This window comes from Plectropomus leopardus, chromosome 6 (assembly GCF_026936395.1).
Source record: "Plectropomus leopardus strain MGB_pleo_1.0 chromosome 6, ASM2693639v1, whole genome shotgun sequence".
Classification (NCBI taxonomy): domain Eukaryota; kingdom Metazoa; phylum Chordata; class Actinopteri; order Perciformes; family Serranidae; genus Plectropomus; species Plectropomus leopardus.
The window spans coordinates 7770006-7796875 of record NC_142181.1 but is presented as its reverse complement, the minus strand read 5'-3'; the positions used below and the strand labels follow the sequence as shown (position 1 = coordinate 7796875).

At 41.1% G+C, this 26870-nt stretch overlaps 2 protein-coding genes across 5 annotated transcripts in view; both read right to left on the bottom strand.

Moving 5' to 3' along the window:
* Positions 1–313: 313 nt before the first annotated feature.
* tmem25 (transmembrane protein 25) lies at positions 314–10660 on the bottom strand. 2 transcript variants are annotated; one of them, XM_088078619.1, is made up of 9 exons: positions 10330–10660; positions 8697–8817; positions 6234–6578; positions 5853–6143; positions 4928–5059; positions 4767–4800; positions 3454–3563; positions 2163–2252; positions 314–2052 (listed from the first exon to the last, which is right to left on the bottom strand). In XM_088078619.1, exons 2-9 carry the CDS (start codon positions 8773–8775, stop codon positions 1979–1981), a joined length of 1155 nt encoding a protein of 384 aa, XP_087934745.1. In that variant the 5' UTR covers positions 8776–8817; positions 10330–10660; the 3' UTR covers positions 314–1978. The 2 variants fall into 2 exon arrangements, with proteins under 2 accessions (XP_087934745.1, XP_042342587.2); XM_042486653.2 differs by having other exon boundaries at positions 8697–8814.
* Positions 10661–12245: 1585 nt separating this feature from the next.
* sik3 (SIK family kinase 3) overlaps positions 12246–26870 on the bottom strand; it is a 42227-nt gene continuing 27602 nt past the window's right edge. For all 3 annotated transcript variants that reach the window (XM_042486650.2, XM_042486652.2, XM_042486651.2), the window contains 10 exons: positions 24031–24150; positions 23519–23577; positions 23182–23291; positions 21050–21219; positions 20836–20960; positions 19271–20052; positions 18970–19124; positions 17825–17954; positions 17608–17734; positions 12246–15614 (listed from right to left, as the gene is read on the bottom strand). In XM_042486650.2, coding sequence (XP_042342584.2) covers positions 17613–17734; positions 17825–17954; positions 18970–19124; positions 19271–20052; positions 20836–20960; positions 21050–21219; positions 23182–23291; positions 23519–23577; positions 24031–24150 — 1773 coding nt within the window. In that variant the 3' untranslated portion in view covers positions 12246–15614; positions 17608–17612. The remainder of the gene's footprint in view (positions 15615–17607; positions 17735–17824; positions 17955–18969; positions 19125–19270; positions 20053–20835; positions 20961–21049; positions 21220–23181; positions 23292–23518; positions 23578–24030; positions 24151–26870) is intronic.

The following is a 26870-nucleotide window of genomic DNA, read 5'->3' as shown; positions in this document are numbered from 1 at the left end:
AAAAGCCACAACAACCTGTGACCTAGAGCTAACACCTGGCGCACACACACACACACACACACACACACACACACACACACAAAGTCAAACAAAAGGACGTGCATTATGTCTTTTGCACCTGCTATTGTAAAAAAAAGCAAAGTCTCAAATTTCTTAACTATCTGCAACAATGCTCTCACCAAAACACTCATTACTATGTCAAAAACTCTCATCATCCTCCTAAATTAAAGAAAGTCCTCATGTTTTATAAAGCACCTTAGAGCGCCCCCTGGTGAATGCCAACAAAACATCATCAAGACCAGATTTACCTCCTACAATTTCAATATGATCTTTATTAGATGTCCTCTTTTATACACATATACATATGCATACAAATATACAGTACATGACATATTACATGTCCATATAGAAATACATACTCCATAATTATGCACCATCTTATTTGGATATTAGGTAAAATCTCACGTACGGTACATTACCTCAGACATTCGGGTATTAGAATCGAACAATTAATGCATTCCGATAATGCGACGGGGGAGGGGGCATCATGAGCATGTGCTTACAGGAGGAAATCATGTCACATACACGATATGAGCATTTATATGTAGAGTTTGTACTTTGCATCATTGAGACAACACGTCTTGATTCAGAGGGGCAAAAACATTGACAGTTTGGTTTTGTGAACAAGAAATCCAAGTTCATTGAGGAACTTGAGAAACAGAGTGTGTTTGTATAGTCTGTGGCGATGATAGACACGAGACAACAGGCCTCGTGCAGCAACACTCCCTTAAATTTCTCTTGTATTTTCTCTTAATTAACTGGTATGAGAAAATATAAGAGAAGTCAACTCCATATGCAACAAATGCTCTTTACCAACCAAATCTGCTTTTACCCAGGTGTGCTCAATGATGAGTCCCACTCAATCATAAGTAACCTATTAGCATAGATAACCCATCCCCCACCCCCACTAAACACTATATAAGGGCAGGTTTTGTGCCATGTGCAAAGACTCTGGCACATGAACAAGACTGGAGAGATAGCTCCAAAAAAGGCTGTAAGAAAGAGAACTTCTGTCGAGTAAAACTGACGTAGGCCTGTCAAATAAACTTATACAAAGAAAATATAATTTCAAGGAAATGTAACTAAGTACTAAAAGTAAAAGTATACATGCCAAAAGATTAAAATAAATTTGATACATTAAAATAATTAGAGAATTATAAGAATTACTTATAATTACAAAACAAGCAGAAAGTCCTCACACATACAGTATATATGAGAAGTTGGAACCATGAAATGTTTTTTGAATGAAAAATGACTTACACGGTGAAAGAAATAGCTGCCAATTAATTTTCTAATTAACTGACAAATTTTTTGGTTTGTACGCAAAAATCTTATTTGTAAAATAGTTATCTAGTAATAGCAGTTGAGTAAAAAGAATAATATTTCCCTCCTAAGGGTAGAGGAGTTGAAAGGTGCATGAGATTAAAATACTCAAGTAACTCAAGTTACTCTAAAACCTCATCTAAATTTGATTAAATGATATTCATTCACTTTTTTAAATGTTCCTTAAATATAAATGCATTTTCCTTTTCTTGGACAACGATCTTTGGTGCGTGAATGCAAGATGTTTTTCTCTTATCTTAGTAAGAGGCTCTCAACCACTTGTAAAATGGTGTCTTACCTAAGAGACAAGCAAAAGTAAGAAAACATTGGTGAATACCAAAAATCAATGGGAACTAACAAAATAAGAGCAAATCCTGGATATGAGCAGAAATAAGAGAAAATTAATTTGTATATCTTTTCTTGCATGAGGTCCAATATCTGCTTTCTTTTCATCCTGGTCCAGCTTAAACATGACTGAGGATTAGTTGAATGCCTGACTAGCAGTTGCTCTGGGTTTCCTCTTGGACGGCTGCAAAATTTGGATGAAGTAATGCATGCATGTACAGTGTGTGTTTGTGTGTAACTTCGAGGTCAGTCAGAGCCAGATCTCCTCGCTACTTGTGCTGTTCACCTTATAGATGTAGCCCACCATCGGGTATCTGGCAAAACCTGGGAATCAAGCATTCAGAGGAACATAAAAAACAAAACACTCACTGCTGTTCCTCCACGCTGAATCTAAAGTATAAATAATGAAAAATCTGACAGTGTGTTTGCCTGACCTCTGGCGGCGTAGGCTAAAGACAGATCTTCCTCCTCCTCTTCCTCTTTCTTCTTCTCTCCCACACTGTTCTGCTGGGCGGCCTCTCGGGCTACGAGACGTGATGCAAGAAGGATGGAGGACACGGCAGAAAGCAAAAAAACCCCATATATATTAATATAATATAGTATTATAAATATATATTATGTTTATGTGTATATATATACATAAATATAATCTATATATATATATTATAAATAATTATATATTACTATAAAAATATTATTATATTATAAAGTTACAACTGTTTACAACTTATTATGTGGTAATTATTAATATGGTAAATAGTTAATTATTATGAATAATAATAATACTGTGTGCCTCTAAAATGCCTCTAAAAAAATACACGTTCAGAGAATGAAATCAACGAAGAGCCAGGTCGTCATTGTAAATGAGAATTGGTTCTCAATTGACTCACCTGGTAAAATAAAGGAAAAATAAAATAAATAAATAAAATCAGTAAAACGATTACTTATCATACTATCAGTGAAACAAACTAGAAACTTACTATAAACGTAAAATTACACGTCAGTTCTTTTTTAATGATATTATCAAATTGTGATTTTAACAGAGCTGTGGAAGTACCTGAATGCAATTCACGTTATTTTTCACATTATTGTGCTTCAATTAAAAAATGTGAAACAGCAGTCTATGAAGTAGTTAGCCCACCTATAACATCAGTATGTTTCACAATAAGACGTTTCTTTGTTATTTATTTTTCTATACTTCACTCTGAATTCATTTGTACTTATACGCTATGAATATATTAAAAATGCTGCATTTCAAGTAAATCCATTTTTTTCCTAATAAATCATGGTCAATCATATCAATCTTTATTCCCTGATAAAAAAAAAAAAAATTAAAAAACGCAAATTGCTGAAACACAATGAAATGTGAATAATGGCTTTTTAATGCTTGTCCTGAAGGAAATGTAGTTTGAATAACTGGCTTGTTTGTAACAAGAACTTAGATAGCAATAGATCGCATTTTACAACAAAACAGATTGCAAACTTTTGTTTTGATGTTCACCTCAGATTTCATCATGTAAGGCCTCTGATTGTAAAAAGTTCAATTTTGTCAACCTTTAGCACAGAGCTCTGATTGTGAAAACAAATGAAATATTTGTATTGATGGTGTTTATTGACTGACTTGTGTAATTAAGAGATTTGCCATCTTGTGACACACAAATTGAACTCAGCAAAACATAGCATCATCTCACGAGTTCACTGAAATATTGATTCCTTTATTGATACCTTTTCTCAAAGTGTTGAGGTCGTTGAGCTGCATGTTGGACGGCAGAGACATGTTCTCTCGGGGGATGTAGGTCTTATCAGCTTTCTCTGTCTTCAGATTGGCTGAGTCACTGTGAGGGAAATATGGAGAAGTGATATTTAACTTGGATTAGACTTGCTGTCGGTCTGCGGGATGGACGTGAAATATTAATAAGAGCAAATAAATGCTTTCATCAGTGTTTTCCTTCCAATCCACTAATGATGCCGAGAGGGAAAATATTCGATAGGTGTGTGATACAGCGTCAGTGTTGGTGTCAGTGAAAGGAAAATGGTTGTGGGGATTATAAAAAAGTCCACTTTCAAACCTTTAACCTCAGTTTATTATTAAGTTTTATTCTTTTACATGTGACAGGTAGATGTGATTATGTGTAATTTAGTCTTTAAATACATCTTCACTATAGTTTGCACAACACTTTTTGTCTGTGCCGTGCTCGAAACGTGTGAGATAATTCCCATGTCACAGACATGCCCCTTTTGTGCATGTGCAAGGTGTGGACACCCAGTGAAATGAAATCAACTGTGTCACAATGTGCTGTTATTGTTTGTGTTATCACTCTGCTGATGGAAGTTTGAGACGGACCCGAGTCATCACTGCCGCACTTTTGCATTTTTCCAGTTGCCAGATATCTTACTGTTGTCGTCACTTTATTTCTGGCGGTATTGCATTGGGCGGGAGATGTGAGTGCGTCTCTAATCAACCTTAAACAATAGCTCCATACAATGTCCTGTGTAGCATTTCATTAACTCACAGCCATTTAGCATTTGGAAAATATTTCTACAGCTTCTTTATCTTTCTACCATTTTCTTCTCAGCAAATGAAACTCTTGCGCCTCTAAAAAGTCCTCTTCCCTATTTCTAAAAGTTTTTTCAGCTTGGGAGCTAAGACGTTTTGTAAATAACTTTTAGCTTATCTTAACTGTAAGGGGGAATTCTTTAAAAGTGTCAAATATATTGAAAAGATTCTTACAATTTCGTCACCTGGAGCAACTCTGTGTACTAAAAGGCTTTGTAAATATAGCCCCAGACCTCCGCTTATTTCACATTTTTCATTATGGAAGCAAGAGAAAATGTAGCAGGCCACATATCTGGTATCAAAACAATTACAGCTGACTTACTACAGAAACTTTTCCCCATATCTACAAAATAAAAAAGTTTCTCCAGTGTTATGGTGCTGGCTGACTGGACTTCCACTGACTGCTTCACTTGCTCACTGTCATATTTTACTCAGGTGGTTCACACAGATATCCACTAACTGAAGTCTGAACTCTGTTTACCTTTTCTTGGTCATCAGAATCTCCACTGGCTCATCTGTAACAAAATACAAAGAGATGTGTTATCCTGCCCAGTAAGTGTTGTATACTACAATGCACAATGCTACAGTCAAACATTTCCAGCTGACTTGCTCGCTGCAGACACAAACACACTCTTGTCTCACCAAAGGACTTAGTCTTGTTTTTTTGCATGAGGCAGAGAACAATCAGACTGAGGATGAGGAGGGCCATAAAGGCCATGGCTCCTCCAGTCACGATTCCCAGCATGGGCACCTCCACACGGGACTGCAGGAACTCTGGAGTGAGAGGAAGACGAAGAGATTTAAAGGAATAGTCTGACATTTTCAGAACTAAGCTTATTTGCTTCCGATAAGTTGGATGAGAAGTTTGATACCACTCTCACATCTGCACCCTCCTAAAACTAAGCTTTGTGTTTGAATAGTAAGAAGTTTTGGGGAAAACAATGTAGTCCTCATATTGGGACAGTTGGTTTATTTTGAATAGTTCCAAGTGTGTAATAAAATTTAAATGCCTGAATATTGTTCTCCAAACACACAGTTACGAACAGTGCAACATTTGTTTGATGTTTTGTAACTCTATGGGTTAAGAGTCACTGTTCAAGTCTTACATTTTTCAAAATTGTTCATTTAAATGCCTGAATGTGGCTGCACTAAAGCCAAATTTCAGATAATGCAACATATCTAAAAACTTGTGATTTGTTTATTTTATAACTTTGTATCAATTTGCCCTACTATATTCCAAGCCATGTGTCCTTTTTGTCTGAAGGACAGGTTTTGTATCGGAATTGGCTGTAAACGGACTTGACAGAGATTGCTGCCATTTTATTTTTACATGGATTGGTATATTGTGTACCACTAGGTGGCACAAAAAAGTAAACACGAAATGAGGACAACAGGTTGAAGTTTTGCAAAATTAAGAATAAGGTGCAACAAATCCAAAATGTAGGTTTATGTCCGCATACAAGGACACAGTGTTGCAGGACGGTAAATATGAAGCAAGCCAGGAACCTTGTTAGCGCAGTATAAAATAGTCCTTCGTGGTCTCCCTTTGCCTTTTACCATCACTGACCTGCCAGTGTGAGGTTGCTCTGCACCGTTCCCACACTGTTGCTGACGTTCAGCGAAATGTTCCCTGATAGGTTGTTGAGTGTGACCTTCAGCGTGTGATTGGTCAGCCAGGGGTAGCTTCGTGAGTCCAGGATGAGAAAGTCAGAGGTGTTGGCCACCAGCTGGCCTGACTGGTCCACGAAGGTGATGGTGGCAGGTGGGTTGGAGCGTACCAAGGCAAAGAGGACCAGGGAAAGGCCGGGGTCTGAGGTTTCACTGTAGAGGGCGTTCAGCCTGAGGATCTCTGGCTGAACTAGGGGGCAAAAAACAACATTATTCCCTTTATCAACAGAAAATAGCTGTTACCAGTTACAATCCTGAAATATATTTAACAAAGACTCACACTGTACGTTGAGTGTGACCGTGGCATTGTAGCTCTCCCCTGTCCTGGGGTTTGACGCGACGCACACAAGCTCCCTGTCCCACTTCCTGGCCCTCAGAGAGAAGGTGCTGTTGCAATTGGTCTCCGGTCTCACAACCTCAGAAGCTTCCTGTGGCGTCATCACCAGGCGCCCGCGTTTGGGCGGAGGCGCTTTCTGTTGCTCCCCATTCAGGTACCATGTTAACAAGGGAGGGGCACGGGGATCCCAGCCGTCTGATTGGCAGTTGAACCAGTGCGTCATATTCTCCTGCAGTGTCACAGCCGCCCGCTGCCGTCCGTCAATTTTGGCAGCGGGCTCAATTGCACCTGCAAGGGAAGGATTATGTTAACGTGAAAGGACTGTGTGAGCAAAAGGCACAGTTGTTTTCCGAAGAGTGTTTCACCTAGTCCCACTCTACTGTGCTGTACTCGGCTAATGCTCGTCACATCCATGTATTGAGGTCTGCGGTAGTTAGGGTAAGGGCTAAGAGGTCATGAATAGAACTAGACGATCACAGCACAGTTGGACGGGCTTTGGCTGAACAATTAGGGCAAAAACAAATGGGCAAAATATGACAAATTAAGAGATTTTTACTTTTATCAACCCTGTCTTGAAAGGTAGCAAAAATGTATTTCTATATAGAGTTTATAAAGTGTAAGAAAAACATCACTCGGCAGAAGTACTACAACACAGCTGTACACAAACATTGTTAGACATTGATATTTCATCGAATTTAGGTTGTGTCCTCGGGAGACCAAAATTCAATGGCAGGACATCTTTTAATGCCAATGTCAATTTGACAGGTACTGACAGGATTTGACATTAATATTTTGTTGGTTGTTTTGTTAATGTTAAGTGACCAAAATCTAGTGTCATATATCTTATGCCAGTGTCAACTCAGACATATACAAAATTGTCAATGCAATTTTAATTCCAAGCAAGAATTTAACATAATTTAGCATCATCATGCCCTGATGAAGGTCATTTGTGGACAAATCATGTTGACTTAATTGTATCTGTTCCACCACGAACTAGCCTTGCTAATTAAGCTTTTTATCATAACAATAACAGCCTTGGTTTTGCCCTTTTTTAACATTTGCCTGACACAGTCCCATGTCTTTCTAGTGTCATATTGATGTCCAGTCAGCTGGGATGTTGGAGGAATAGTTTACACTTTGGGAAATATGCTTATGCCTTTTCTTGCTAAGTATTACATGAAAAGATTGATACCAGTCTCATATCTTCCAAATGTGAAGCTACAGTTAGCAGCCAGTTATCTTAGTTTAGCCCAGAGATTAGGAGTGGGAAAAGCAGCTAGCATCCCTGCTGAAACAGCATCTTCAGATGGTTGAGCTGGTTGACCAGCTTGTTTGACCACCTTAAGGTATGTTCTCGCATAATTTTTCATGGTTTAGCTGGTTATACCGGCTTGTGATAGTGATTGACATTCCTGTAAAACTGAAACCAAATCAATTGAGTATGGAGAAATAACAGTCTTATGAGACAGAAGTATGAAAAGCAAAGGGCATAAATCAGTTCAGTCTACTGTCATGATATGCATAAAGATAAATGTGTGCAGCTTGATAGGCTAGTCACACCAGCATGTCTAGCTGGTAGTCCAACCAGCCAAACCATCAAAGACCAGCAAGAACTGGGTCAGGACCATCTAAGACCGTCTTCACCCAGCTACGATAGAGAAGCACTTAACATCAGGAAAAGTTGTGTGGGGTTTGGACAGAATGCAGCAAACTGTGAAAGGATCCCCATAAACAGCATATGCTGAGCGGCCAGTCAGACCACAGGGGAGAAACAAAACTGAAAGTGCCAGACGAAGAGAGGGAGGAGGGCCAGCATCAGGGTGAGGCTGACCTGACTTGGACAGAGAGCTGTTCCTCTACCAAGCCTTCTTCTGACTAATGTCCGGTCGCAAGAGAATTAAGTAGATGAGATGTGATTGAGGCTCACTCAGAAACAGGAAATCAGAGACTGCTATGCGCACATCTTCACAGAGACATGGTTAACCCCTAACATACTAGATCAAGCTACTGCACCGTATGGGCAGACCTTGTTGGGAGCTAAAAGGATGCAAGACTTCTATATAAATTTTAAAAAAATGCACTGCAGGAATTGAATGACGCCACCAGCTGCCATCCTTCAACATCCTTCAACTCAACAAGATGTAGCAGGATCAAGGACAACTATAATTTTGATTTTCAAACTTTGTTTAAAAAATGACTAATAAATAAACTTTCTACCTTCTTCTGACTTCTAAAACCAACTAAACCCAGCTACCAGCATGAGCTGGTTTTTAGCTGTTTTTTTTTTAACTTTAACTTGTAAACACCATCACCATTAAAACAGGTGTAATGCTGAGGTCATATTTGGTTGAATCCAGTGAGTCAAAAGGAGCAGGTCATGTAGGGTGCAGTTGCAGTGTCTCTTACCTGACCAGGATAAGGCCAGTGTGTGAAGGAACACAACAGCAGAGCCTGATGCCCACCTTCTCGGACACACACACTCCATACTGGCCCAACGGAGCACCGCACACGCATACACAACTACCTGCTTGGAAGAGAAAATAACATCAAGACATTAACTTGTTTATGATGGGGCTCTATGGATTAAAGATGTGACCAAGTCATTATTTTGCAAATCACAAGTCTCAAGTTGCACTAGTGTCCCAAGTCAAGACAGGCAAGGACCAAGTCCTACACTTTGAGTTTCGAGTCCTAAACATAATGTTCTCTTTCCCAAATGTTATGCCATGTTGACAGCAGAGTAATAATGTATCAAATTATAAAAGTCATGAATCCTATCTAAAATTTGCATTTATTTGTTAAAACAAGTTTTTTTTTCAAGTTGCATAGCTATTAAGCCGATGTTAGCTAAGTGTATGCTCGCAAACTATCTTAATGTTAATCTCAATTTATTGTTTTTTATGCGACTTCAACAAATTTGGAAGTTTTTGCATCTCCATCTGTAATTTTTGACCCACATGTTTAACATAGTTGTTTTTCGTTGACCACAGTGTAGTTTTTTATGCAAACAAAATTATCATCGGTGTCGTATTTTTTTCAACTGGCGCTTCGCAACATAGCGTTCTGCATGGTTCTCAGCTGCAACTTGACTGGATGTGTTAGCATTAGTTAATTAAGGACATGAAGAGAAATGAATTACTTTGCGGGACACTTGAAAAAAAAAGTTTCTAATCTTCAGGCTTGAGGCAAGGTATCAGTGATTAACAAGTCAGAAGGCTGAAGTCCCAGTGGAGTCTATAAGTCAAGTTTGATTTTGTAAAGTTGAGTCTTAGCCAGCCTATTTGTAACTTAAAGCTGACTCAAGTCCAAGTCATATGACTCGAATCCACACCTCTTGTGAATTACTTCAAGGAACCACCAACAGAAATCTCAGACAAATATCTCAAAACCATCCCCGTGGTTCAGTTCTACTAGAGGTACACAAGGATAAAGGTTTTGGTTTCAGCTGACTTTACCCCATAAGGACATATAGAACAGGGGTAGGACTGAGATACAGACCTAAAGAAGCAGAACTTTCAATGCAATGAAAACAAAAACACTGCACGCAAGACTCATCACAAACAGACGGTGACATGCCGCTCATTTTTCAGTAACTCGCTGCAGGTCCAGCTTTGATTTGCAGGCTTACCCCATCACAACAAAACATTCACAGGCCTGCTTGGATCGATGGTGATTGTGCACCTACTGTGCAATGAGTGCATGGAATGAGTAATGTCTTGTGCTTGCTTGCAATCTGGGTCATGTGATACGTGTGAGCACCTCGGACGAAAGCAGGAACTGAGCCATCAAGGAAACACTCATATTCCCACACATATGGAAACGACCAAGAACATTCATGCGCACATGACAGAAGGTGTTACAGCTCGTTGCCTTCAGGTCGATGATGCTGCGATTGCACTTACAATCAGAGCAAAGGGCTACACATTACACTCCACACATACTGCACTTTGTGAGGCTGCATGCAGGCATTTCAATGCAGATGTGTGCACTTTAAACACACTAAGAATGCCCTCTACAACACACACACGCACAGTATTACCTCAGCCCTTTCTGCAGACGCTGTTGTGATTCAGCCTGCTGGAGCTCCATGGCAGCGGAGGAGGAGAGGAGGGAGAGTGAAGGATGGTGATAACAAGCGGAGAGATGAGAGGCAGCCCTCCCTGACTCAGTTGCTTTCCCATCTGCGTACACTCATACACTTACACACACACACACACACACATACATACATACACACACACAGCTCTCTGCAGGGTACAGCAGCTCCAGTAGCAGCGTTCACTAGCTGGCAGGGGATGGCAGGGGCTGGCTGACGCAGGCAGTTATGCTGCCGCCACTCCAAAGAGGAGAGTGGGAAGGGAGGGGGGGGGAGCAGGCAGCTGAGGAGATGGAGAGAAAGAGAGAGAGAGGAGAGAGTGAAGGCAGGGAGAAAGAGCGAGGATGCAGAGAGAGAGAAGGGAGAGTGGGCACAGAGTCGTGAGGGAAGAAAAAAAGAGCCAGTGTGGGAGAGGAGAAGAGGATATAAAGGCTACAAGACTGAGCTCTGTCCAAAACATCAATCTTTAACGATTTACACTCAGTTGTGATGGATAGAGGAGAGCAAACTCTCGGTTTGGGGGGGATAAACATATCTCTTCCTGTCCTCCATCATCAGTGCCAGTCATCAGGAATGTTAACCCCTGATACACAAACCCCTGATACAAACACAGACACACGACATGGCTCGCAGTGCCTGAGCTCAGCTACTTCTGACTGAAAAGCCTCTGCAGTGCAGCTGTACAGACCTGAGCAGCAGCACGCAGAGCACTGCAGCCAAAACAAACACGCTCACAGAATAGATATATGTCCTGCGTAAATGCCAAAATCAAGTTTAAATGACTCTTCAGGAAATAGTGTCCCTTTAGTTTTTAACCCCTTTCCTCATAATAAAAGTTGTTTTTGTTTGGGGTTTGCTATTTCTCCAAGGAGATGCCTGTCCTTAAGTTCCTCTCTGCCTGGAAATCAGGCTTCGATGAAGGCCATAAAACAATGCATCTACTGGATATCCTTTTCCTGTAAATTCAATCATTTGTGGAACAAGGTCGACAGAAGGTTAGGAAACACCACAACTGATGAAACAGGCTGCATATTCCACACACTATAAACTCACTATTGCATCACTAAATGTAAACTGAGATGATAAAATAGAGCTGACAGGACTGGTTGGTGATAGACACAAACAAGATGCATTTAGTAAAGGATAATCAGGGTACCTTTCACAATGATAATCAGTGTCAAACTACTGTCTCAATTTCATTTCTTTCAGATGAATGTGAAGTAGAAAACAAAAACACAATTTGAGTGTTAAAGTGTCAGTCATTTACGTTGCTCTGCATGTGTAATTTATGCAGGCAGAAGCAGTTTTCATTAAGAAGCATATTGCTGAAGTATAATGTATAGTAATGCTAAATAATATAGAAAATTAGATTTTAAATTTTTACTTTGTTTCTGGGGAATCGCAGATCCCCCAGTAGACTCCACGACTGAAGTCCTGCTGTTTAAGTTTGGTCATTTTGGAAATCACTGTGCACTTAAAACTAGAAGGCGACATTGTCTTCTGAACATCTTATTTAGAGATGGAGCATTTAGTCCAATAATCTTGGTCATTTTTCAAAGAAAAAGGCCTTTCCCTGATTTCAGCTTTTAAATTGTGAGGATTTTCTTTTTTTTTGTCTTTGTGATGGACACTTCTGCTTGAATTGTCAAAAATGTTATGCAGCAAAACAAATTGATAACTTAAAACAGATTATTCAATAATGACATACATGTTTAGCAAACTAATTCTCTGTCTGACAAAAAACAAAATGTTAAAATTTAAAGATATTAGAAAAAATAAACACAACTTGTATGCATACAAAAACAGTAACTTTTGAAACTGCACTATAAGTAGCAGGTAACACAGACACACAAGTCATGACCTTTTTAAATTATTTCTTTATTTATATATATTTATTTATTCATCTCAGTTTGGTTGATATTCTTTTTAATCATTGTTGTTGCACTTTAGTATTTTTGTACTCAACAGAAATGAACATAAAAACAAAAAAAGGACAAAATGAACCATAAAAAAAAAAAAAAGAACCTAAGAAACATGAGTAGAGCAGAGCTGGCTTGCTGAGCAAAGGGGGCTGGGGCGGAGAAAAAAGAAAGGAGGGGAGGACATGGAAGAGTTAAGACCAAAAAAAAAAAAAAAAAAAAATGGGGGAGAAGGGTCAGTCTGATCAGGCAGAAGATGTGTGTAAAGCAGCTCTCTCCTCCTTGTTAACCTCTCAGTCATCTGCGGTGCTTTCCATTTGGGCCGGCCCTTCCTGTGTCCCTCTGCTCTTTTCCCTCCCCAGATCTGAAACAACACAGTATTAGACAAGGTGGAGCCTCTGGTCTTAATTTTAGAGTTCCTATCCTGCTGTGGGACAGGGGACATGCAATGTCTTCCATTCCAGAGGTTTCCTCTTTAATAGCAGCCAAGTGCTCCGATCTTTCCCTTCCAGATCTCACCTTTGGCTCGGGGGGTTAAACAGTGAAAACAGGACATCAGATCTGAAAGAGGAATGGATGACAGCTGGAGAGAAAGCGAGATGGAACCAAGCTTCTTCTGCCTAATGAGACTTTAAGAAGTTAATTTCATAAATCCATCTGACTTCGCTGTTAACTCTGGTAGCCATTCAGCTATAGCTAATCCCATCTGCTCTGGAGGGGAGCTGGTAAACAGGAAGTGACGATGTACTAATGGAAAGCACAGCCGCTGCATGACACCATCTGCAGCTCTCAGATGTACTGAATATAGCGTACGAAAAGTCAACCGTGCAGCCAGGTTATTGTGAAATCCAGCCAGTATGGATACATACAAGAGGAGCTTTATTCTTTGCACCATAGTCTTTTGCTGGCCCCATAAAGACTCAGGGGGGTATTGTATATGGGAGGATAAATAGAGGTCAAAGAATGAAATTAAATTGAAATAAAAAGGGATGTTCAATCTTCTGCTGTGGTCCCCGGTGTGCTGTAGCCTCCATCTGGCTGTGCTCGAGCCCCGACTCAGCTTCGGGGCACAGGCCTTGGTAGATATGTTTAAGGTGGGCACACCCTGCCCCCTTGTATTCCTCTGGTGTGAAAGTCCGATTCAAGCTTCCCTTCCTTTGGTCACCTCCTGAAATGTTTCCCTTTTATGGTTTGGAGGTGTGTCCAGGTGTATTCAACTCTAAGATTCACTGACTGTTCATGAACCGCCTCTGATTTTTCCTTCAAAGCAAGGCCAAAACAAGTCGTTTTAAAGAAAACCAAAAGAGGAGGGGGTCAAGTAAAAGTAGTTTTCTCCTTGGTCGCCATCGGTGAGCCCTGGAGGAGGGGCCACGTCCCTAAGGCGTCGTCCGATCAGAAGCAGTAAAAGATGGCGTGAGGATCACAGCAGATAGGTAGGGCAGCGAGAAAGAAGTGTCCGTCTCCACACTTGTGATGTTCAGGATGATATGTCAGCTATATTACAAGTTATTCCCTCGTTTTTTTGTCTCTTATTTATTTATTTTTTAAAGAGTGTCAAGTCTCTGTAGCACCCGAACCGACCCCAGACGAAGCCCAAAGCCTGACCCTGTATAGTCTGCCACAACTACCCCCGTTAACAGAAAAAACAGGCCCAACATCAACAAGAATGACAGTCACAACATCGATTGAAATGATACTTTAAAAAGCAACACAAAATAATTACTCTCCTCTAATTCAAGTGTCATGATATAATAATATTAACACAAATAAGAACAATCTTTTTTTAACGACAGAGAGAGAGCACTGTCTCTTCTCTATGTCCTCTTTTGGCTAGAAATCTCAAGATTCATGAAACAAAACAAAAAAAAACAAAAAAACATTTTGAAGACATCCAAAAAATACAAATGAGAAATAATATAAAAAAGCCTCCCCGATAACATCTAAAAACAAAAAAAGTAACAAAAAAAAAGGACTTGATACAGAAATTTGCAATAGCGTTCTATACATGGCATCACTGTACAAGGATAGGAGCAAATGTCTGGTAAAACTACCCACAATGCAATACACTGTCACTGACATGGGAAAAGGAGGAAGGAGAAAAGGGGGAACCCAAGGTGGGGAAAGTTGGAGGAGGAGGGAGGATTTGAGAAGCAGAGTAACAGCATGACAGAGAGCGGGGAGCTGCGGAAACAGAGAGAGGAGAGGATAGCTTGAACCGAAAGTGCAGAATTAAGTAATCAAAGAACAATGTTGTCTTCCTTGCAACACAGAACTGTTTTTCCTTGAATAATAATAATAATAATAATAATAATAATAATAATAATATTCATTATAATAAAACCTCTTTTACAGAAAACAGTAATAACAATAAGAGTAACAATATTGACCATAATGCCTACATGGACATTAGCTGTAAAAATGAATTTTAAAAGAACATTAAAAAAAGAAAATGAATGCCAGAACAAAACAAAAAAATACAAAACAATGAGAGCTGGTTTGTCCTGTGCGATGTCACTGAGCTACATCTTTGGAGAGAGAGCCGTTTTGTTGCCTATTAAACATCCGCCGCCCAGCTGACAAGAGGCCGCCACCGCTGAGATTTCAGCCCGCTCTGGAATGATCTGCTGCCAGACAGCAAGAGCAGACCGAACCTCAAAGACACCTTTTCCCCTCCGCTCACCTCTTCTCCTCAGTCATGCGCACACGCACACACACACACACACACGCGCACACACACACCTAATGTGAATACTTTGGGTTTGTGGCAGCAGTGTGTACAATGTTTCTTTGTGTTACTGGACTTCTTGCGACTATGACTGCATCGATGTGTCGGCCGATGAGGCACATAATGAAGTATGCCAACAGTTAATAGAAGACGAAGGGTGAAAGGGGAGGATCAGGTCAGGGGCAGGTTAGGGTGGGCGTGGTGGGGTGGAGGTGAGGGGGTGGAGTCGAGAGAGGGAGGAGTGGAACCCCAATCTAACCATGACGGGAGGTGAAAAGAGGAGACAACCTGCGGCAATGATTGCTGGATGTCTGTGCAGGAAATGCTGGCACTTTGACCTTTGAATCCCGAGGCCCCACCTGTGACCCCCGACCCCACCCCAACCCCCTCTAATGTCTACACCCACCCACACTCCCCCTCTCTGGCGCAGACTGCCCTCCCGAGGACAGATGGAGACAGACAGATGGGACGTAGAGCGCCCCCGTTTGGGCAGAGAACGGTGGTTTGGCGTGATGCTGCTCAACTCAAGTCAACACAACTCAGGATGGCTGATATGGACCGCTGTACACAGGAAACACCCCTTCCTAAAAGAAGACAGAGGGGGAAAAACATATTTGTAATCATCTTGAATCTATTATTACTTATTTGTACTCTTTAAAGATTTTTGACAAATAGAAAAATGATAACGTGATTCTGATGATGAAATCTGTAAAATGCAGGAACAGGAGCTGGATCCATATCAGAGACTAAAATTCAGGATATCAGGTCTGTGATGCTTTGATTTTGACAGTCCCTTTGTTTGTTTTTTTTAAGTGCAAGTCTTTTTTGTCATTCACATTTTTCAGTAATTTTGACAACATTAAAATATATTGACTTTTAGACTTTACACACAAATACAAATTATATAGACATAAAAAGGTTCATAGTCAGACTAAAGAAAAAAATTAAAATGAACAAAATCAAAACCAAATACGACAAACTACACTAGAAAACAACAACAAAAAAACATCCAACTTAACAGGCAGCAACAGAGAACCCACCCTGGCACCACAGACCCTCTTTAACATACATACATACACACACACACACACACACACACACACATATATGCATATACAATGCAATATACACATACATACACCTTTATGGTGTTATTCCTCTAATGTGAACCACAAAGATTTGCCATGTTTGAGTAGTTTTGCTCAGGGAATAATTCACTCTTTCATACTTTCAAAGGCAGCAGTCTCTCTCAACAACTGCATCATGAGGACAAATAAACAGTCAAAACAAATCAGCAGCAGAAAAACTCTGAAACTTTTGTGTCTTAAAAAAGGTGGTAGCTAACAAGTAGCTAAACCAATCACTCAAAAACAAATCAGACTTTATTTGTAAAGTACTTTTCATACAAACAAAACTGGAACAGAAAGTGCTTTATGCAATAAAAAAATCACCGCCATGATGATAAACAGTATGTCAGCACTCACTATCGTGTGATATTTCTTAAATATATGTTAGTGTTTTGTGTACATTAGCTAACTTAAGATGGGATTACATACAATGTAACGTGTCCATGAAGATGGTGTCCCTCAGCTACATCTTTTAACCATCTTCAAAATTTGGTTTTATTTTCAACAGTCAAGCCTAGCCCATAGCACGTCTAAATATGACAGGAGGGGGGATAGTTAACTGAGGTTCTTCTGTGTCCCAAGCTTGCTCAACTGTTACTGGAGCAAAGAGACAAAAGGGGAAATACTTAGAAGGGTCAATTAATTTGGTATGGCCCCAACCTAGAATAATAATAAAAAAAAATTAAAAAGTCCCGATGGTGAAGTCATTCATACAAGACTCCAGGCTATGACTGTTGCAAAAGGCACCTCTATTAAATACTGACCTGATGGGGTTGAAAACTTGTGATGAATCATTCTGTATTCAACCGTTTTCATTTTGATATTTGAGATTTTGTTTGTTTTTATCACCGTCGGTGCCTGATGGTATCAACTGGAATTCAGTGTTGTAAAACAAAACATGAAAAGGTTTTTAAAGGGAAGGAATACGTTTTATGGACAGGGTCACTTTTCACACATAAAGGATCTGCAGAAAAGTGAACATAAACAGACATACCAGACAAATGCTAGGAAAGCCAAGTAATAATAAAGGTTAAGAAAACCATAAAGGCAAGGATAGAAGCGCTCACTACATGATTATTAAATTAACTATTTAAATGAGTTTCACAAAGCAAATTAAAAGGTGGTGAGGAGCCAAAAGGAATCTATTGGACAAGCTCTGACTGTTATCCGGCTCATTTAGGATTAATGAAGTGATGCAGCTTGAGAAACCTTTGAAACCTGAGCAAATTGGCTTGATTACTTTCAAAAACACAGAAAGAGGGCAGTGAGCAACTTAACGAGAAATGACTCCAAAAATGTTACAAGAAAATTACCTGAAAATAAGCAAAAAAGGACAAAAAAGAAAAGCACAAAATTTGATGGTGATACAGGGTTTAAAGGAATAAACATATGGAAAAATCTTGAGTATGCAAAATAAAATAATGTGTTAATAATCTCTGTGTGTTTGTACCTGTGCTAGACCCCAGCCTGCTCCATGCTGTACTGCAGGTCAGGGGGCTTATAGCTGAGGAGCATGTCACTGGTGCAGGAGGAGGGGTAGCAGGCTGCCGCATGGAGCTCCCCTTCGGCATCACACACTACAGGAGGAAAAACAGCTCTTTTACTGATGTGGACAAACATACATAAAGGTGTATTTTCAGGTGCATGAATGCATGCCTTCTACTGACCCGACTCTTCCCGCTGGTGCAGCTGCTGACTTCCTGTCAGTGACGTCTGGCTGAGAATGTCCGACATGCGAGCGGAGCTTAGTGCCTTCCCGGCCAGCAGGCTCATCCCCGACATGGGCTCTGCCTGATCCTGGAGAAAAAGAGAAAATCAGTTTTAGACAGACTAGGATCACCCGCTCACAGTTGTGTGCCTCCACAAAACCAGTGAAGTTGCAGATACAGTTTGCATTCATGTCTGAACATGAATGACACATCCAAAACATGGATTGTACAATCAGCACAGTTTCAATGTGGACACCCAAGAATAGTGTCCCCAATTCAGTATCAAAACCAAATTTTCCCCCTTCTGTTCCTAAATTCCTCAAATCTTACTGGACATGAGTGTGAAGTGGTCATATTTAGTGTATGAATTCTTGAGTTTTGGTCAAAAACATGTTTTGCGAGGTCACAGAGTCCTTGACCTTTGAACTCCCAACCACCAAGTTGTAAACAGTTAGTTGTTGGGTCACAGTGAACATTTGTGCCAATATGACAGAATTCCCTCAAGAGACCCTAATGATACTGCCTTCAAGATTATGAAACAGACAAGGTCAGTGATCCTACCTTTAGCCTAAGACCAGTGAAATCTAATAAGCTCATTCTTGCGTTCAAGTGGCCAAATGGGACGGACGGCCATACACAACCTAACGCCTGCATCAACAGCTATCACTGCAGCTAAGGCATTGCAAAAACTCTTACTGATACTTAATGAGCAGCTTCTAGCAGCTTCTATGATGAGTCAGAACTTTGTTTGGATGACCGAGTATGCATATAGTGTATTGATGCCCCAAAAAACTTGTAAATGAAAATGACTTCTGTGTTCAGTCAGTCATGCAAACATTTGCTTTCTGCCTTCAGCTACTAAAAACTCTCTCCAATGCTGCACTAACAAGCAACATGAGCCGATACATCACAGTCTCCAATATATACACAGCCAATATTAAAATGCCATTCAGATGTGCAGTGGTTCATTCCTTTTGCCTGGTATCCCACTAACACATTTTTCATTGAAAGGTCCAGGTTCATGTGTTGGCTCTCATGGTGCAGGCTTAACTACAGGTGTGATCAATGTGGTCTGTAGAAAATGGCAGCAAAGTTTCACTCACATAGGCATCGTCACATGTCTGGATGGTGTGGTGGCGCTGCAGCTGTCCACGGGACCTAAAGGCGTCACCCTGGGGACCTCGGGAATAGCCCACACCATTATGATCGGGCACCTCCATGGCCTGCCCTTGGGGCCTGCACTCTACATGCTCCGATTCTGACAGAAAAGATCAGGTATATGAGGACAATATTGTGATTGTTTTGTTTTTTTTTCAAGAAAATGTAAAGATAAACTGGCAGAGAGACTAAGGTAAAGTCAGGACAGACACTGGACTATACATTTCTTGAGCGAGCAGATCTTACCTCTAGTTGCTGGAGCATTCCTGATGTAGCCACCATGCCTGTGTGTAGGGGAGTTGTAGGGTGGGGTGCCTCCTCGGGGAGGCCCCAGGAGCTCATGAGACTCTCCTGCCTTGGCTAGCAAGCCCTCGTGTGGGTGGTGGTAGCCAGCTGGCACCTCATCCTCCTCCATGCTCTCCGAGTGAGGCAAGCTGGGACACGGCGCCTGGGCCGGGTGCTGCTGTGGCTGGACGTCGGGGGGTCGAATTTGGAGGAGGTGGTGGTAGTGTTGGCCTCCAGAGGCACCTTGTGGTGCTGGTGGCTCCAAGCTCTCACCCTGGCTGAGCTGGCGGAGAAGCAGCATCTCTCCATACTCTTGGGGTGCAGCACTGGGTGGTGTCGGGGTCGCCGAGCACGGCCGGGGGCTCTGCCTCTTTAGCAGGGCAGCCAGGTCCTGGGGGGGCAGCCTGGGGTCGGCGTGGCCTGTTAAAGAGTGGCGGGGGGACAGAAGGCCCTGCAGGGTGGGAGTGACGTGATGTTGTGGGGGGCGGTAGTCCAAAGGAGTCGGGGAGAGCAGGGCCTGCTGTAGTGTAGACGGGGTGCCGTAGTTGCTCGTCCCAACTGCCCCGCTTTGGTAATCCTCCAGGCCGGGGACTTTGAGGGAGGCTCCTTGCAGGTAGGGGCTGTACGAGCCAACTACACTGGAGGCACCTCGGGAGGCGGCAGCAGCGGCGGCGTCGCCAGAGAAGAGGTGGGGATTGAACTGAGCCTGGTCATAGCCCGATGTGAAGCGGCCAAGGCTGCGACTGGATAGGAGGAGGGCATGCAGACGGTCATTAGCTACCTGTTGCCAAACATCAAAAAGCTTCCAATCCCCTCACAAAGTACAAATAGTGATGTATTTGCTTTTAGCTATTAACTGTCTACAGGCGGCCTTCATTAAATCACCGCACACAGACAGCCTAGCAAACACTTCAGCTCAAGTCCAGGTTCAAGTATTCACTGAGAGCTCTGAAGACATTTTCCAAAGGACAGATTTTGATGAAGCGTGTTTCTGAAGACTGTCACACATTTCTCTCAGTGAAGACAGTCCTGGTGAAAAGGTAGCTGATGTCAGGGGTCACAGGATGACTGATCTACTTCAACTGCTGGGACCTCTACACCAAAACACTTCCATCCAATCACTCACCCAGCCACACTGAAGTGTAGGATTTGTTGAGGATGTCATCTCAGCAAAGTCCATGAGGCATTTATATACATTTTCAATATTGCTAAAAAATAATGTCCTCAAAGTCTGCCATCTCACACATAAAATCTCTGGCCTGAGCAACAGTATTACTGTCTGAAGTTTCAAAACACATGGCAGAAATGTAAAACACAAACACAAGCATGAGAAACACATAATTATAAATGTAACAACACAACAAATAGAAGGAAGGTGTTTGTTCGGAGTTGCAAGGTCATGGAGAGAATTTAAACTACAATAAAACAAAAATGCAGAAGATGAAGACACAGAATAAGTCTAGTAGTATTGTTGGGAGGGTTTGGCTGCCATCAGGGGGAAGTGGTGACAGGATGCGATGGGTCACCTGTGCGTCTCTGCGTTGTCTGCGCTTAGCTGCTTCCCGAGGACTCTGTGCCCTGGCGTGGACAAAAAGCCGGCCTGTCTCTGTGCTACGCCTCCAAGCTCCACTTCCTGAACCTGAATGGTCACCTGTACAGACAGTCAAGGTTAATATTCCTCCTCAAGACCTATATGTAGCCATCAGAAGAGAAAACAAATGACTGACTCTTTGTAGTCACCTGCTGTTGTTGAGGTACACCCGGTGCCAATGGGACGGTGGGGCGAGCAGATGCTGCTTGCTGATTGGTTGGTATAGAGACTCGAGGCAGGCCTGTGGGAGGCGGGCTGCCACTCTGGCCCTGATAGAGGGCTGGAGTACCATGCTGGTACTGCACCGGTGACGGACCTCCTAGGAACGGAGAGGAGTCAGAAGAGCAACATCTCTGGCCAAACTTATTGAAAATTGTCATATGGGGTGTCTGCAGGCGTCAGATTATTACAATTAATACCTTTTTAGACCCTTTTCAAGATGATTTTTAGCTAACTGACTTTGGGACAAATTACTGTTTTCTTATTCTATTATTGCAAGAAAGTATAAATGTCAGTACTACATATGGCCCTGTGCAGAGGTAGGTTTTATAAAGAAATACAGTTCAGACCCTGACACACCAAGCCACCAATTGGCCATCAGTCTATGTTAGGCCATTAATGAGCATACGTTGCCCATGTTGCAGTGTGTCCTGCACTGTTGGCCCTCATAGGCTCTTGTTGGTTTTTTTTTTCTACTGCTTCATCATGTTGAATCGACAGCAGAGATGGTGAAGCCCGTCATTGAATAAAACTACTGACTGTCAGTTCAGCTTAATGCATGAGAAGTTAAACAGAAGTAAGAAAAGTAAACAAACTGTTTAAGTCTAGAGGGAGTGAAGTCAAAACCAACTTCTTACACAAGATTGTTTTCTTTAGCCTCTGAGCTCTTTAGCAGAAATGTTTCCTGATTGTTTGTGTTGTTGTTTACTGGTGCACAGCAAACATGCTTTATTCTTTCAACATTGGATTGTGTCACTAATGTGCTTACTGGCTAACTTGTCTCAAGTTGGTCTTCCAGTTTCCCTTTTTTTAATGACGCTAAAAGACTTCCGTTGGTTGGTATGGAAAGTGGTATCCTCTCATTCAGACAGAGAATATAAAGTACATGCTTGTTGTCCATTGGCTGTAGTCCTTGCGGGGTGTTCATGTGCTTTTTGGCGGGACAAAGGCAACATGAGGGAACGCAACAGTCTACTTTCATCTTCCCAAGTTAAGTGATGTCAGTTTGGTGTGTCCGGGCCTTTACAGTGAGTTCAGGTAATCTACATTTTGCCAACAGGTAAGTGCAAGCATAAAGTAAAAAAAGCACTATTAAGTTCAGCATTAGGTAAAGATACTTAGCATGATAAACCTGGATTTTGACGCAGAAGAGCTTGACTCATTTTTGCAAAAAAGAAATTAAAAGATGGATAATAATATCAGCCAAAATGTGTGTGGCAATTAAGATCACAAAAATTCTAAATTAAAGCTATTAAAGAACTTCAGATCCAATGTTTTCACTATTGAAAAAAGGAAATTTAAAGACTTTAAGGACCTGCAGACACCCTGATCCACCTTGACGGAGCAATAAAGTTTTATGAAACAGAAAGTTTAACCTGAGCAAATTTTAAGTTTTTTGTAGACTGATTCACGAGCCCCTGCTCATTTCCACCCTCCAGGTTTCCATAGTTTAGCTAGTCTTTGTTCAATCTCATTAATGCTGCTTGGATGTACAGCAACAAAAATGAGTTGTTAGGCTTGGTCCTGACTTGCATCCTAACTAACGGTACCACTACAATGAGCGCTAAAATCAGTTATTATCTCAACATAATCACATATTATTGTGATCTTGATGGTCAATATGTTTACTCACCTGCAGCCTCTGGTCACACTTGAAAAAGCATTTTCATTGAGTATGCATAATCTGTGCTTCCTAGTACATTATTCATAACACAATGTCAAGAATGAAGGTATGCCAGATGTCATTGTCTGTGTGCAGACAACAGAAGCCTGTGAGTAATCAAGAGCCTGAACTGCACTCACAGGTAGTCTGAAACCTAGTGTCCATTGAAAAAAAAAAAAAGAAGAAAAATGTAATAAGTCAACTGTCATATAACCATTAATAACAAATGTAAGAATATGATGTCAAAAACAGAGCTTTGAAATAAACAATTATCTATTTATAAAATCTATCAGGTGATTATCACTGTGGTAGATGGATTGATCCCTTTCTAGCCACCACATCTACATTATTTACAGGGTAAGAAATATTTCCAACTCTCTGGCATATAGTATTACTAACCATGCCCTTGAATTATGCCTGCAGAGCCAGGCGGAGGGCTCTGGTTGGGCTGTCTGAAGAGGTGGTTGCTGGGATGTGTTGGCGGAGGGCTGGAGGGCTGGATACGCAACCTGAGGGAGGACAGGACAGAGTAGGAGAGGAGAAGAGAGAGATACGACAATGATGTAACACTTCAGTCGATAGCACTGCACCACAGTATCAAGTTCAATGTTCACCGTTCAATAGCTGATGAGTAATGTGTGTGTGTGTGTGTGTGTGTGTGTGTGTGTGTGTGTGTGTGTGTGTGTGTGTGTGTGTGTGTGTGTGTGTGTGTGTGTGTGTGTGTGTGTGTGTTCACCTCTGGAGCTGGTGGGTTAGGTGACTGGGCTGGCTCTCTCCATGGCCTAAAGAAAGACCCTGCAGATAAAGAGAAATTAAATTTAACTCAAAGCTTCAGTATATCACCATTTGCTAATGTGGCTCTGACTATGTGAGGCTGACAGCATGAGATTACATTAGTGCTAATAAAAAATGTGTGTGTCCCAAGGAAAGGAATCAAGTTCAGGAAGCCACAGTGTAGGACATCCAAGCCTCAGGTGAACCAAATCAATAGCACTTTCTGTAAAGCTTACATCTATACTTTCTAGATACCTACCTTCATCAACATAACGCATGCATAATGTAAGATTCGCCATTAGCTTTCATGATTACAATGCTTTACGGAATAAAGCAACACAGCTCAACCCTTTCTGCATGAAAGTTTATAACTGTTATAAACATCCCGGTGCTTTCTGCAACCACCATGCACAGAGAGTGTACCATTGGCTTGTAATAACATCTTTACACAAGCCATTTGTCAGCTTTAAATACCTGGATTTGCTGGTGGAGGATTTGTTGCTCTTGCTGGTAGAGGATATGCTGTTGCTGGGTGTGCTCCAGGAATCGTTCATCCTGCTGGGCAGCATACATTTTCTGGAGCTGCTCACACTCCTATTGGGAACACAGACATGGTGCACAACTGTGAAATCTGCATGCTAACTAGACAAGCAATGTCAACTGAGGGTGATATGTTGGATCTCGAAAAGAAGCCAACAAAAGAATGAATATTGTGTCCAGCATAACCCAAAAAGTCAGGGCTTAACAATAATGCTTTGTTAAAGCAAACTCTGTGTTCAGGCAGGTCAAATATCTGATGCAGTTATCTGAGCAGGAAGGTGAGAAATAACAATTGTGTCCCTTTCAAAAGCTTTGTAATCCAGCTTTGACCTGCACTGCTTTATTAGAGACTTTGTGAAACTCAATCCATGATAGTAAATCCGACTTCTGTGATCATTTTTCCATGTGGAAAACCATTAATTTTGTATCATATTTTTTCTGTGTTCTGACTTGTGTCTGACTGTCTTGTTGAATGGCATGAACACCACAGGTGCACTCATACAATTAAGCTGATGCTCTGGTAAATTATACTAAAATACTGTATACAGTTAAAAAAAATAACTGTGCTACAAAATACTTATAAAAATGATATCTCTAAGCAAGTCTATGGAAACAACAGGCTTCTGATGCACTCTGAGGTCATTTAATCTGGATTTGTTTACCTCTAGTTTCTTCTCAGTGGTAAAATCTTCACACTCTTAGTAGTAGAAATTTCAATAAACATTTCATCTTATCAGGGGTCCTCCCCTGGGAATAAGTCATGCGTGTGTTAACCTCTCCTCCACCCATATTAACCTTCTTCACACTTGAGAGCAATTATAATCCCAGCACGTCAGTGCATGCTGAAGATGAAGCACCCACTGTGAACATGATGATTATCCTCCCTACCTACGCCTCCTACTGGGTGAGGTAATCCCATTGCAGTGTCACTGCGAATGATGTGATGTCTCAACAACCAGATTGAGGTTTTCTCAGGTGAAAGACTCAATTTGAGCTGACCTTAAGGAATACTGTACGTCAGGATTGGAGCAGCTCTACCTTGTGACGTAGTTTCATAACAATGCTCAGATTAGGTCACCGAGTTTATACTTGGATGTCATAACTAACAGCAAAGTGAATGGTCACATTAAACTGTTATAACCTTACTGTTATCCCTGTCATTGACACTTCTCTTATTTGAAAGTCCTGTTTGGTGTTTAAAGCACCGAGGGGAAAAACCTAAACATCCTTTCCAGTTTACAAGGCATTTAAAGTACTGATTTGTGAATATACTCTATGGCACAATCTCATACAATATTTTAAAGGTTTTCTTATTTGTTAACAGCTCAAGTTAAGATGTTTTAATGCTTTTTAACTATATTGACATGATATTTGTGTTTTATTAACAAAAACACAGTATAATTCACTTTCCTTCCCTATTGGCCACCAGTACTGTCAAAACTCCTTGCTCCCTGCTCTGCCAATTCTGCTGTGTAGCTACTGTGATGCCTGCTCTGACCACATAATTACTTAATCATACATCCTTTCTGTGACCACTGCCCTTATATCTTAATCTTCCGTCTCCAGATGTGACCGTAATAACATGACCAGTTTTGCTATTTTAAGTTAAAATGGGTTCTCTTGTGGCATTGCTCATCAATGAGTTAGCTTTCCTCCTATTATGAACCTGTTCACCTCTCACTTAATTAGCCCCTGATCTAATCTTAGCATGACATCGCCATAAAAATCACCCTATAGCTGATGCAAACACTCATGAAGTTTTTTTTTTAAAAGAATTTCACATTAAAATTAAGACTACTTCCTTGTAACGTTAATTATAAAGCATCTTAGCCCTTAAGAGAGCGCCTGAACTGAAGAACTGTTAGGGGTAGGGGGGATGACTTTTAAGATGCTTAAGAGTTTCTTATGCAGAGGAAAAAATGGTAGAAACATAAAGAAGTAGGAGAAATATTCTCTAAACGCTGGATGACAGTGAGTTAATGAAACCCTACAGATTAGATGGTGCAGGTAAAATATTTGTGTAACGATATAATGCCAGAAATAAAGTGATGACAATAGTGAGATATTTGGCAACTGGAAAAATGCAACAGTGCAGCAGTGATGACTCGGGTCTGTCTCAACCGTCAATCAGCAGAGTGATCACACATTTGCAGTTCATTGTGACGCAGTTCATTTCTCTGAGTGTCCACACCTTGCACACTCACAAAAGGGCATGTCTGTGACAATCAAACACACCTTTTAATAGAATGCATCACAACTGGCAACAGGACCAACCAAACCGCCTCACTAAGCAAAAAATTTCAGCCTTGCTCAGAGGTGCTCTGAGAATTTTCCTAAATCACTCCTAAGCTAGGTCTCCTTTGTAAAAATGTTTTTAGGCTAATTTTTTAATCGCTCTCACAAAGTATTTTCAGTGTTTGTGAATTGAACCCCAAGACTCCAAACACAGTTAGTCAGCAAGGTAAAGGTAAAGGCAGAAAAGCCATGTTTCCACCAAATAATTTCAGTATAGTATCCTTATAATGCATTTCCAAACCCTTGATCTGTTTTGCGTTTCCACAGCAGAAAGAACTTTAAATGAAGGGGGGGTTGTTACTGGACGTAATGGCCGCCAGCTCTCGTTGTTGCCTGCACCTTGTTGATCATCCACATAAAGTGGCTGTGCACCAACATTTTCATAACAAAAAATAACAGGCTGGTGTTTCTATCGCAATCAATGAGAGAAAGTAGTGGGTTTGTGCAAGTTTCTGGCTCCAGTGTCAGATCGGAGCACT

Bases quoted from the DNA above. Each gene is read 5' to 3' on its own strand.
- tmem25 (XM_088078619.1), bottom strand. From the start codon at position 8,775: ATGGAGTGTGTGTGTCCGAGAAGGTGGGCATCAGGCTCTGCTGTTGTG. The intron at 5,060-5,852 runs GTCAGTGATGGT...CTCTCACTCCAG, and splicing joins GAGCAACCTCACACTGGCAG to AGTTCCTGCAGTCCCGTGTG. The intron at 4,801-4,927 runs GTGAGACAAGAG...ATTTTGTTACAG, and splicing joins AAACAAGACTAAGTCCTTTG to ATGAGCCAGTGGAGATTCTG.